Source organism: Anguilla rostrata, chromosome 14 (genome assembly GCF_018555375.3).
Source record: "Anguilla rostrata isolate EN2019 chromosome 14, ASM1855537v3, whole genome shotgun sequence".
NCBI classification, from domain to species: domain Eukaryota; kingdom Metazoa; phylum Chordata; class Actinopteri; order Anguilliformes; family Anguillidae; genus Anguilla; species Anguilla rostrata.
In genome coordinates, this window is record NC_057946.1 from 19,530,668 (window position 1) to 19,544,190 (window position 13,523).

Sequence of the window (13,523 nt, forward strand, 5' to 3'; positions counted from 1 at the left end):
GCCAAAGGTATCTGGACACCCCTTGGTCTGGGGCTGTTTTTTGTGGTTTGGGCTAGGCCCCTTAGTTTCAGTGAAGGTAAATCTTAATACTACAGCACACAATCACATTATAGATTATTCTGTGCTTCCCCAACAGTTTGGGGAAGTCCCTTTCCTGTTTCAGCATGACAGTGCCCCCGGGCACACAGCGTGCTCCATATAGAAATGGTTTTGTTGAGAACGGTGTGGAAGAACTTGACTGGCCTGCCCAGAGCCCTAACCTCAACCCCATTTAATACCTTTGGGATCAATTGGAAAGCCAAGCCAAGCTCAGTGCCCAAGCTCACTAATGCTGTTCTGGCTGAATGGAAGCAAATCCCTGAAACAATGCCCCAACATTGAGTATGAAGCCTTCCCAAAAGCATTGAGGTTGTTATAGCTGCAAAGGGTGGACCAAGTCTATATTAATGCCCATATTTTTGGTTGAGATGTTGGCAGGTGTCCACATACTTTTGGCCTTGTAGTGTAATTTATAGGAGTAATATTTCGATAGATGCCTTTCTGCTTTCACATTTCAGTATAAGGAGGTCTTGTATAAGTGCCGGGAAATGTGAAGTCGTTGGGAAAGTTAGGAAGTAGGCTGCAAGTTTAGATGTAAATTTGGTGAATTTTAATAAGGTAATATCTTAGTGAGGGTTTTTTTTTTTTTAATCCTAACTTTCCTGATGACTCAATGGGGATCTCCACTAGGAAAGGTGGGGACAGTGTTCCTGCCTCTCTACTGTAATATGGGCCATTTTCCAGCGCAAAGCTGGATTCTGACTAAGTAAAGAAGTACCTCCACCATTGAGAGACATTGCTTGTTTAGTGAGATGCTATCTCGCTGAATTTCCATGTTTATATGTCTGTGTGTTTTGTGTATGATTGTTTTCATAGTGGTGTATGTTTGTTTTTATATTCACATATGTGTGCGTTTGTCTGGACTGGACCCTGCCTGTCTGCTGGCTGAAAGGATGTTCTTTCAGTAGCAGAAGGGGGGGGGCAGAGAATTGAGATATTGGCTCCCAGCTGTGGTCAGGGGGCACTAACTGCCAGGCGGCTGGGCTGAGCCGGTCTGCAGGCACAAGGCGTCCTTGGAGCCAGGCCAGGGATGAGCAATAGATGGCTGTGTGCTTGACAGGGGGGCCGTGGGGGGGGGGAGGGGCGGGGCGGTGAGGGCAGCCTGCGTGGCAGCGATGCACGTGTGTCCCGTTGCGGGCGCACGCGTGACCAGGCGTTCCCTCGTCCCGCTGGAGGTAGGGTGACGGATGTGGTTTTTGGACCAATCTGTACGTCTGGTGATTGTGATTCTGTTGGGCCTGACGTGGGCAAACACTTGACACTACGGACTGTGGGAATATGATGACATATTGCTGTATTATTGATGGAGCCACTGTGGCCATCTCCCTCCTGTCTGCGTGCCTGCTGCCAGGCTGCACTGGGATATTGTTGGCTACGACCGGCAGATTATAAATAATAGATTGGGCCTGTGTTTTATCTCTGGCGGATCTCCTTGGAAGATGACTCCCCTTTAGGACAGGACAGGGACAGTGACATGTGGTGGGCAACCTCCTCTCTCTGTCTCTCTCTCTCACGCACGCACACACACACACACACACACACACACCTACCTTCATTTCACACACAAGCATCCCTAAATAGAGGCATCCCAGCATTCCCTTCACCTGTTAACCTGCACCCTCATTCGCTGAAATGGCCTGTAATCAGAGCTGGGCTCAAATGACATTTTGGACTTCTTTTCAGCACGGCAGTAATAAGGGAGTAATATGTGAGTGTCTTTCCTTGCCTGCCCATTATAGACCAAGTATAAAAGCAGATTAAAATGGATAAACTTGAAGGGCAATGCTAACTAACATCTTGGAGGACCTGTTACATTACATTACATTAATTTGGCAGACGCTTTTATCCAAAGCGACGTACAAAAAAAGTGCATTTCATGGTCGTAGAAAACTGCTGAACACGGGTTCAGTAAGGTACAATACTTATTTTGTACAGCTATTTCTAGCCGAGAACAGTGAACGCTATTCTGGCCTAACATCTGCAAAGCCAACTAGGCAGAAGAATAAGCTACAGTATTAGGACAAATTAGGACAGTATTAGGACCTGTCTTTCCGAATCTAAGATATAATGACTTGAAAGAGTAGCCAAATAAAGAACCATTTCCCTGACTGAAAGAGCCTTTAATTGGATGCTTAGGGTATGGAGTTTCTGTACAGGTCAACAACTGAAACCTGGGATCTGCAAGATTGTTTTTTTATTTTTTTACTTTTTTTTTAATAACATTTGTCAGTTAAAGAAATCGGCATGTGCCTCAGTAGGTTCATCACTCACCCGGCTGTAGGTTAATTGCCTGTGAATGCATTTACCTAAGGATGTGGCTACGATTACATTATTTTTTTAACCAGTGCTGTAGTGGTTAAAAAAAAAAAAAAAAGGGGTAAACTCTGGGCCTGCTCATTTTCCATCCTGGCGTACAATATGATATGCTTTTGGTGGGATACATTCCTTTTCATGTAATTTGTTTCCCATTAAATCTTTTAGTATCAATTCACTCTGATTGTGTTCAAAACTGTTCCCTCAATTCAGTCCCCTCTCAGAACCAATTTGTTAATTCAGTCTCTTTTCAATATGAATTTCCTCAATTAAATGACACCTATCCTAAATTATGTGTCTGTATAAAATTTACAAAGAGAATAATAAGGGGGAAATAATCAATATACAGTAAGAATATGAATATTGCAATTAATCAATGGCTGACAATAGAATTAAACAATTTATTTTCAGATTTTCAATGTTTTTGGCAGTAATACAATTTCACTAAAAAAGTGAAATTATCATTAGCACTATAACTAATAGTCAGTAAGATTAGTTTGAACAGCCTCTGAAACGAATGCAAACCAAAAGTGATTTATCCACAAGGTTACAAGTTTATATGAATCAAAATAAACTGCTACTGAAGAACCAAACATGCTTACCATTACCCAAGGATGCCAAAAGCTGGGGAATTAAAGGAGGGGTCTTGACACACTGCATTCTAAGGTCTGGAACAGAACGTTCAGTAGCCGATCCATACTTGTAGAGCTCTCAAATACTATTAATAACGTTAGCTATTTAGCTAGTTGCCTATCAAGCTTCATGCATCTAGCTAGTCCAGTCTAGCAGAGCTAGCTAAGGAAAAACACAGTAAAAACATTTTTTGTTTTTATTATTTAAAATTCTTTGTACTTTTCTTAGCCTACATCACTTATTTTCATATAGCAGTGCCCACCAGCCGATACAGTGCAATGACGCGGTAGAAGCAGGAAACTTTGAAGAGAGATTGGTAGTGAACATGGATCCATAACATACAGGCCATCTATGGTACAGGATGCTTGCCTCCCTAGTGTTTTTCTAACAGCCTTATCTTTTGCATTGTTTACTAAATGGAGACTGTAACTTTGTGGAAAACTGAAGCAATGTGAAAGGTTAATCAACGCTCTTAAATGGAAAATAGGTGATTAAATGTTCTGCCTCATTTACGTGTGTTTATCCTCCTCTACAGCCCTGGTGTTAACACCTGAGGCATAATATTCTACATTATTGAGAATATAGATCAAAAAACTAGATTTTTTCCCCCCCGAAGGGAAACTTTTGGTGCTGTCTACATATAAAAAAAAGTACCAAAGTACAATACACTCACACATACACACACGCACAAGGAAATATTTTATCAGTCCAGCGAAATATAAAAAGGGAGGAGGCAGTGTCCATGTCTAAAGGGTATGTGTGTGTTCTACAGAGATATGACAACCGGACGCTACCGTCGCAGTTCGGAAGCCTAATGGGCACAGGAACAGAGCTTGAAAGGCCCCTTCAGGGGGCCGTGTGTGACGTCCAGATGGTAGGATGGCAGACTGGGTGTTAAGGGGCTGGGTGAGGTCAGCGACAGTATCTCTGCCCTTTCTGTCTGTCCGCCCCTGTTAGATGTCTTTGAGGCTGCACTGTGGCACACTCACAGTTTTGTTGCTTAGGAAGACTCTTCTCTCCAGTCTGTTCTGGTTGATGGTGGGGAGGGAACCAAAGGATGCAATACTAAAACTTGAATAGATTCAATAAGGCAACTGCAAGTGAGCTTTCAAAACAGTTAGGTTGGTAATAATATATTTCCTTAGTTTGCAGAGAAAGTGAACTGGCTTGTTGAGGTGGACCTTTCACTGTCCTCTTCAATGGGGCACTTGTTCTCAATGATGGTGGCCAGGTATTTGTAGCTGTCCACTCTCTGTATTATATCATTATTGATGACTATGGGATTGGGGCTGTGGGGTGTTGTTCTACTACTGATGACCATTTTGTTTGTTTTCCAGACTTTTAAGTCAAGAAAATGGTGTTTTCACCACAGGCTGAAGCTGTCCAATACCAGAGTTCCATTCAAAACAAAGCTATTACTAGGAGCACATTGAGTGGTTATTTTTCTTAGAAGATAAACTGGTGGTAGCATGGTTTGGAGAAATTAGGCTGCCTCGAGACAACCAATAATGTCATCTGGCACAGTAATATTGAGCAACATATCAATCCTAATTTTAAGGACGCTCTTTGGATTTCAAACGCTTGCTCTTTCGCATTTGGCATGCCAGTTCCTGTGCGTGCGTCATCACATTTGAATACTTGGCGGGATTGTCGCACCGACACCACCGGTGGAAAATAGCATGTACAACAGCAATTACAGATGCAAACACATTGCATCGAGATTGCTACAAAAATGGCATTGTGAAAAGGCATCAAATATGGCTTTTTTATATGGAAAAATTAAGGATTGCCAATTCAATGTGGAAGCATTCTAAATTAGAATTCTACTTTAGAACCTCTGCTTATTTTCTCCTTTTAAGAGAGCAGGAGGTGTATATGGCTTCAGAATGTGATGAGTATGCTTATGTGCAACATCGTATGTATGGTGTAAGCAGTGTATAAGCAATATAAGGCACCGTAAAGCAACACAATCCCTGGATGCCCTATCGATCGTCTGGCACAACTGGCACAGCTGCTTACCTTTTTTACGTTAATGTCAGAATATTTAGAGAGCTCAGCTATTCACTGTTATTTATGAAATGTGTGGTTCACCATGATTGTGTTTTCACCATTTCTGCACTGTTGTATATCCTGTGCAGAAGTTTCCAGAGCTGAAGTTCAAATATGTGGAGGAGGACCAGCCCGAAGATTTCTTCATCCCATATGTCTGGTCTCTCGTCTTCAACTCCGGGGTGGGCCTTCACTGGAGCCCACAGGGTATTGAGCTCTTCAGTATGGACTCCGGCTGAGTGTGTCTGTGTATGTATCCATCTGCTTGTGTGTGCACTTGCTTATGTGTATGGCCATGTGTCAGCAGATCTGCACTCTGGTGATATCTGTGCATGAGTGTACACATTTGTGCATCTACAAGTGTGCGTGTGCGTGTGTAAGAGAGATATAGAAGCGTGTCTGTAAGTAGCTTTGGAAGTGCCTCCATCCAAACCCAACAGAGGAGTTTCTGGTCATTCTGTTTCTGTTCTGTTTGTCTTCCTTCAAAGCGCTACTGCGCAGTTTTTCCTGTACATATTGAAGACTGTCCCACGCGCTTTCTTGGTTTTGGCTGTTATCAGCAGAAAGTTTGTAAAGTAAAGAAGGCACCTCCACTGCTGTAGCATTGGGATTTGAGGGTAGAGAAACGTGCAGCCGCACTGAATTATGGGTACAATGTAATAACATGGCGACGGCTAAATCAGTATTTTAAAAGCTTTTCTTCCCTGCTTTCATGGAGCCCGATTGTAGAAAACTGTTCCAGATATTTAATTGAGAAATTATTTGGGTTTCTTCCTAACCTGTAGACAGGATTTGTTTCCAAGAGGTCCCCAAAAAAGGGGATGTACATAAGACAGAAAAAAAAAACATTTCTGTCAGCAGAACTCCTTTCACAAGATTGCCTCTGAAGGTCTTGACGTTGTTCTCCTCCGTTCCCCACATAAAAAGTGCTACAAAATTGTTTTGGTATTTTGGTTTAATGGAGAGAGAAATGAAATTCAAGCCCAGCCTTTCAAGGACTGGATTCATTTGTAAAGCAGCTCATTTGTACGACACAACTCAAGGGCAAATTTCATCATTATTGCATGGCTGCGAACCAAAACATACACATTGTACTGTTGCATGCTAGCTAAAACAAGTCAGCCCAATGTTTTGATGTGCACAATCTTTTTTTTTTCCCCCACTCTGTTTAAAAATTTTATCTGATTTTTTTTATTTTATTTATTTATTTATTTCCAATTAGGAGTTGTGATGTTAGAACCCCAAATAAACATTTCGGATTCCATCAGTAGAACCAACTAGAATTGGCTTTTCCGCATAGAACTTCATTTGAGTTTATGACTTTTAGGACACAATAGGATGATTTGTAGCAACTGGGAAGTGTGGATTTTTTAAAAACCAATAGGAGGGCAGACAAATGTGTACAAAATGTACATTTGATGGTTACCTACACATTTAACATTAAAGTGATCCAATTACCATATAGTTCAGGGATTGCATGAATGTTTAGACAATTACAAACAGCATGTTTGTTGCATTATCCCATTTCTTCTTCCCAGACAATCTGGAAAGAAGACATTCTTTGTGATTTTGGATATTTTCTTATGTCTTGTTTTACTTAAAAAGAAAAAGAGGGATGTGGTGCATTTATTGTATACATTGTACAATATGATATGTATGCATTGCCTTAGCTAAAAATATGAGGCTTGAGGTGCTGTTAAGGGGAAAGGGGTTGCAGTTTCTTTTCCCTGCAGGCTATATTCTGATACTGGGTTGCAAACATTACTGTTACACAACAGATCCCTGCACAAGTACTATGGAGTAAAATGCTTTTCTTACCAATTTCTTATTTGGTGGTGTGTTTATGGACTGAGATAAAAAGATGTTTTATTTATTTTACAAGCTCATATGCAGCTGAAGAAAGGCCGAAGGAAGGCTTTGCATGTACAGACATAACTCTGGAATGTTACTTTACTCTCAGGTAACAAAATGACACAAAATAATATATTTTACAAATTAAAAAGACTAGGCTTAAATTTGAGAATATGAGAATATCTTCCCCAAAGCCTCTTCCTGCTTACAATGCAATGGTTATCTTCCCCTCTGTGTAAACCTATATCAATAAAAAATTAAAAAACCAATAAGAAAAATGTGTATGATAACCGATTCTTATCCCAATATTACACAGAGAATTATGTTTGTTGTTTGGCAAACATGGCCTTGAAAAACGTACACGTGAAGACATTTGCACAGAATAGTGGTTTCTAACAAGTGAAATTAACTAAACTCATAACTGCAATACAAAGACTTGCAAGTTCAAAGAAAGGAAAGCTTAGAACCTGGGAAAATATACATATTTTTTTTATTTGAAGCCTCCCATGGCACTTGAAGTATTAGGTGCTTTAGACACTTGGAAGATGGCAAATTTTTTGTTTTGAGGGATCATTCCACCTCACCTATCATAGTCTTGCACCACAGGTGGCTACCTGTGCTGAATCTCCCTTTGACTTCTGGGTAATGTAGTTGGAACAAAGCTTTCCCCTGCCAGATGTTTGATGCTGTAGCTGTGACCTGAACACTAGCGATGACAGACTTCATTCAGTTATTAAAAATCAGCTACAAGGGCAAGGCAGATATACTGTAGTTGGTGTTTTTGAGGAATGGCCGGACATACAAGCACTGACTAAACACCTGTGTTTGCATTCAAAGAAGTTTTAAAGCACATTATGCTCAAGGTTGAGTCTGTGAAATACAGTATATATTTGGCTGTACCACAGTTGAATGAATAACTCCCTGTCTTATTTTAATGCTGTGGTTAAGGAAGAATAACTGGTTTATATTTAATCTTGGAATGCTTTCAGTTAAAATTCAATGTAAATAGGTTTAAAGACAGTTGAAGTTATCTTTGGTATTGATTTTTTTTTAAACATGAGTTATAGGAGAACTAATTTTTGGTCTTGTAAGGCTTAGAAGGGGTAGAAAGATTTAGAAGTGCACATGCTCAGTGTAGGTGTTAGTTTCCACATTAATTGTCACCCTTGCCCAAAGTAGACTCTGCATTCCAGTTCCTAAGTATGGTGACAGGCAGCACAACTGGGCTGTACAGTCGGAGATACAGCTGTCTGTCAAATGACACGTGAAACTAGCAACATCTACACACAAGAAAATAAAGACAGAACCCAAGTGTTGCTAGAGCCATCATTTCAGCACCACCATCAAATTCAACAAATATTTATACATTCATAAGCATGCTATTCCTATAATACCTAAAGGGAACATTGCAATCATTCCTTTTTCCACCTTTTCCCCTCAGTCTTCATGGTGTTACTGGAGCAGTTTAGGGAACTGTATTAAGGAAATGTTGGTTTTTAAAATGGAAATATGCTACAGCTAGGCAACTTACAAACTATATTGGCTTAATAACTGGCTTTTAGATTAAATGACACTGGCAGGTCTGTGGAGAAATAAATGTTATTTAAACTTAAAATGCCCCAAATTATATAGCATAATCCAGTCGTATTTAATAAAATCAATTTAAGATAATTACTCTTGATTAGGTGAAGGCCCTATTGAGCTTCTTAATTCATTTGAGTAAATATCCAGTTTTAATCTTTCCTTTAATCCTCAGAGTGATGTCATATCAAAAATAAACGTAACTGTATTTGTATGCTGTTTATGTACAAGCGTGATTCAAGGAGTATTGTCTCAGGAGTCACAAATATGATGTGGTATTATACTAAGGCTATAGAATCATTAGGAGTAGGTTAAAGTTGAGCTCTGGCTGGGAAACATTGACTATTCACGCCACAGTAACTTTGTCTGACTGAAATAAATGGCACTGAAATAAATGGCACCATTTTTTATCTGAAGCCTTTCTCTCCTTGTAGACGATGCTGGGTGAACAAACTGCCTTTGCTTGTCACTGTCACTACTATTTACACCATCTACCATCTGTCCCTAACACCCCCTATTTAGGCGTTAATACTAGGTCTGTCAGTCATAACACAGCCTTACAGGGCCATTTTAAGCGAGTTGTTAAACATTACAAGTGCCTATATGTTCAGTTCTTCTCTTGAAAAATGCACATCTAATGCAAACAAGGCTATTTCTGTTTAAGATAAACAACTCAATTGACCCAAACACATTTGCATCCATCTGGCAACAACCTACTGTTATCACTCATACATATTTCTTATGACTTACAATTTATCATACAAGACTGCAGTACCCATTTTAAAAAATCACATAGTACTGGAAAAGAGCCATCAAAATGATGAACTAGTCAACAAAACACTAATAGAATCTTTTTATGTGATGGTAAAAATTTAAGAAACCATTTCACTTAAACAATTCATCCATCCTTTATCTATACTTGCTTTTTCCTGGTCAGGGTCGCAGGAGGTTCCGGAGCCTATCCCAGCATGCATTGGGCTAGAGGCAGGAATATGCCCTGGGTGTCCACTGCAGTGGGATACTGTTGGCCACCAAGGGTAGGATTGGTTAATATTGCCAGCAAGATCTACTCCCCCCTCCAATCTGTTCGTGTGGACTATAGGGTGTAAAATGGTCACTGGCTCGTAAGTGAGAGCATCAGAGGAGTGCTTGCATTTAAGCTGCAGTGCTCTTTCGTGAGCAGATGGCATAGCACTCATATTCATATTCATCAAGAGGCACGTAATTGGGTGAATATCATGATATCCATTACTATATTGATTCCTATTCTTTGGACTCAAAGCGCCCTGAACCAAAGCAGAGTAAAAAAAAAAAACAATACTCCCTAAACAACCCATATGTGCAAGAGGCTGCAGTGTGAAGCAGGCTTTCCGGTCCGTGGTCTGATGAGTACTTGACCACCTATGAAGGACAATGCTGCTTTTTCCAAGGAGAACAACACTTAAAAAGGCATGTATGGACCAAAGATAAAGATCAGCATCCTATCTTTTCTGCCCAATTTAGCTGGTTTAATAGCTACTTTCAATTCTCAGGTGAGATTTCCCGCTTGCATTTTGAAATCGGGCACTTCAGAATGTGTGCAGTGTCTTATTTAATATATAAATAAGAAATTTTATTCAAAATTTATGTAAGACGCCTGTATTTTCAGCAGAACTGCAGCAAAGGCAAGTAAGCCCATGTAATAGGACACAGTGCAAAGACAATAGTACAAAGACAGAAGCTGATCATACACATTGGACTGAAGCAGTAAGCTGTGGTGTGAGAGTTTGTTTCATCCATCCAAAAACAGCCGCCATTATAAACAATGGAAACTTGGTCATGGGAAAGAGGGCCAGTTTGATTGAAACCATTGGTGATTATGTTCTGGAGCTATGGTAAGTGCTTTTGTGCTATAACCTTATAGGGCAGCATCACTGACCAGAGGGCAACACCTCATGATTCAGCAATGCAGAGTTCAAGGGCAGTGACACTTACTGCAGTTCCCCAGATTCAAAACTTTGCAAGGTGAGTCATGCCCAACTCAGTTCTTCTGTGGACCAGTTGCAATTTGTGTCAAGATCACTTGCACAAAATCAAGATGCTTGTTTGGGATTTATCAGGAGGAGAAAAATGTACTAGGCTTTTTTTTTTTTTTTTAAACACTTGTCTCCATGAGATTCCTGTGTAGCCTTCCTAGTCTTTATATTATTTACAATTGAAAAAATAAATAAACTGAAAGACAAAAGCAAGATGGTATCATTTAATGTATGTACTTCTTTTTTAGGTATTTGCATATATGTCTGGGTGGCCCAGGTGAAGTGTTTGTTACTCTGGTACACCAACCAGCATAGTTGAAGGGGTTTAAAATTTGAATGGACTTAGTTATAAAGCATGTTTGGGTGATATTTTGCACTTTCCTTACCTCTTTGAAGTTTTACACAATCACAGAAATGGTAATCATTAAAGTAAACTTTAACTTTTGTTTACCTCCTAAAAATGAAAAATGTTATTGCCGTTACCCATTTTTTCCCCGTTTTTAAATTAATTTTAGAATTTGCAGGAGGGAAGCCTAGTATAAGATGTAAATGTTTGCAGGCTAAGCATTGCATAAATTTATGTTAAAATGTTTCATTTTTATCGATTGTTTTACAAAGTTCAAAGTGTCACATCATACATAATTCTTTTAGCCAGTTGGCATGCTTTCATTGTATAAAGTACATTCAATTCTGGAAGGGTTTTTATTTCCATTTATTCACATTTTTCTTGTAGTAGAAAATGATATAATGTCATGCTGAAGATTTAAAAATGTTTGTGTAAAGTGCTTATTTTGTTGTCAGAGTAACATGAGTTGACATTAGCTAATGAGAGATGGGGCTTTCTTTTTCTCTTTGCACTCAGCTCTTCTCCAGCTGCAGTGTATGCCCACTGCATGTTATTTTGCCAAATTCTGACAAACCCCTTTCACACACCAGTACCATGGCACAAATTCTGAAATTCTCTGGATGTACGTACTGCTTAATCACTATCTCTGAAGCATCTCTGAGTCTACAGATGTTGACAGATGGCTCCAAATAGCAGTCTTAATACTGGCAGGGGACGGGGGTGTGAACCATTTGGATTCACATGAAGGCGACAAGGCAGAAAAAAAGCCATTTTCCTTGCAGGGCGAATGGCACTATAGGTCTATGCCTTTATATAAGTCTGTAAGTCTTCAGGAAGTTAAAGCCTGCTGCAAATGAAACAATTGATTTGTATTTTATTTTTCCAGTTCATATTTTTAGAATATCAGATATCAGTTTTACCAGATCAATGACTCGTGCCAAATGCTTAGGCTACCATATTCTTACACAAACACAGCTTACTTCCATTATTTATTAAGTTAGTCAGGTAAAATGGGCCAAAAATATTCAGCTCAACACAGGTAATTTCAAAATAGTGTTTGAAAAAAACAACAACTAGAGTACTGACATGAAATGATACCAGATAAAATAGCTGAAGTTTGTGGAAATTCTGCCTGACTTAAGACTGAGGACTGTTTCGGAGATTCTAAGTCCAGTATTTTCAGGATCACTTTAATGTTGCTGAAGTGGAGTAAGATCGTTTTAAGCCACACTGAGGTGTAATTAGAAGTAATAGAAATGAGACATAAAGCTATATAACCAAACAGACAGCAGGGTTTGAAAGATAGTTTGAATATTGTACCTAATAAATATTGCCTATTTTTAAAAAGAACTACCCAAATCAGTAAAAACGGAAATATTGTGCTAAATTTATATCAGTTCTTCCAGTGTGTTTTGTCCCGTATTTCCTGAGGCAATCCAGAACCAAGAAAGTGACTCGCGTTCCAGGTTTAAAGTAGCACTGTGAGAGAGTCATCAAACCGGCGACAAGAAATTGCAGTGGGTTGAAACAGACTGCGTAAAACGAAACTCTCCCCCCTACTGCAGCGAGCAACTGCCAGACTACCTTAAATCTCGGACGTTGCTAGTTGACTACAGCTCTTGTGCGGCGCCAGTGGGGAATCTGGGAACAATGGGACCGAGCCATTGACTGGCGGCGCCTCCCAAACACACATATCCCATCATCATTATCATCCATCCCATTGCCCTGCAGCGACACTGACTGGCACCCATATTAACATACTGCGCCTCCCCTACTGTCTAGGACACAATTAGGCTACAGCGGTATTCTTCGCTCACACAAGAGATCTCTGTCCGCCCGGCCATTGCAACCGCTTAAAGGGCCAGAAGTAATCTCCTCTTCCTTCCCGTCGGTCTGAATGATAAAACCACACGCAATCATGCTGTCACTGATTTGACAGGGATATTTATTTTTATATTAATTGGTAAAAACCCCGGTTACGCCACACCATTTTATGTTTTTTTAGTTTGCATTAACTCAGTCTGCGACTGACTACATTGCTGTTCTCCAGCGGTAGGCTATGTGAAACTATTGGTTTTTTTTCTCCTCCAATGACGCTTCGCGGGTTCACCTTCACGCATTTGTGCCCATAAGTCTACGTATCTATACGAACATAATTGATAATATTTACCTTTATGTGATTTGCGAACAAACTGCTATGCTACTAATTATCAGGGCAATATCCTGATTTTCAGACGTGCATGCGAAAATAATTGAAGGGAATCATAACAGGCAGTTCAGTAAATCTCAGGATAAAACTGTATTGTCTGACAGTAAAAAAAAAAACAAGGGGTACCTTCCTTCCCCGAGTCTCTTGTCGCTCAGCCTGGTGCTGTTGTACTGAAACAATTAGGTTAATGGACGTCAGCGCTGAGTGTGTCTATCACAGCACAACACATCAACAGCACCCTATCGTTCTATTTCCGTCAGCAGTATGTTACCCGACACAATAAGGTAGTGAGTGTAACTATAATAAAGCTTCAACAGGCAGATAAAGAAAACCGGAGTAGTCACTGAAACTTGTAATCAAGTATTATTATTTATAATAATAATAATAATAATAATAATAAATATTATTATTATTATTATTATTATTA

The 13,523-nt window shown here is 39.7% G+C and overlaps 1 protein-coding gene across 2 annotated transcripts in view; it reads left to right on the top strand.

Annotated features, from left to right (window-relative positions):
- dym (dymeclin) overlaps window positions 1–7,223 on the top strand; it is a 93,478-nt gene extending 86,255 nt beyond the window's left edge. For both annotated transcript variants that reach the window (XM_064306875.1, XM_064306874.1), the window contains one exon: window positions 5,184–7,223. In XM_064306875.1, the coding sequence (XP_064162945.1) occupies window positions 5,184–5,333 (150 nt within the window). In that variant the 3' untranslated portion in view covers window positions 5,334–7,223. The remainder of the gene's footprint in view (window positions 1–5,183) is intronic.
- The last annotated feature ends 6,300 nt before the right edge of the window (window positions 7,224–13,523 follow it).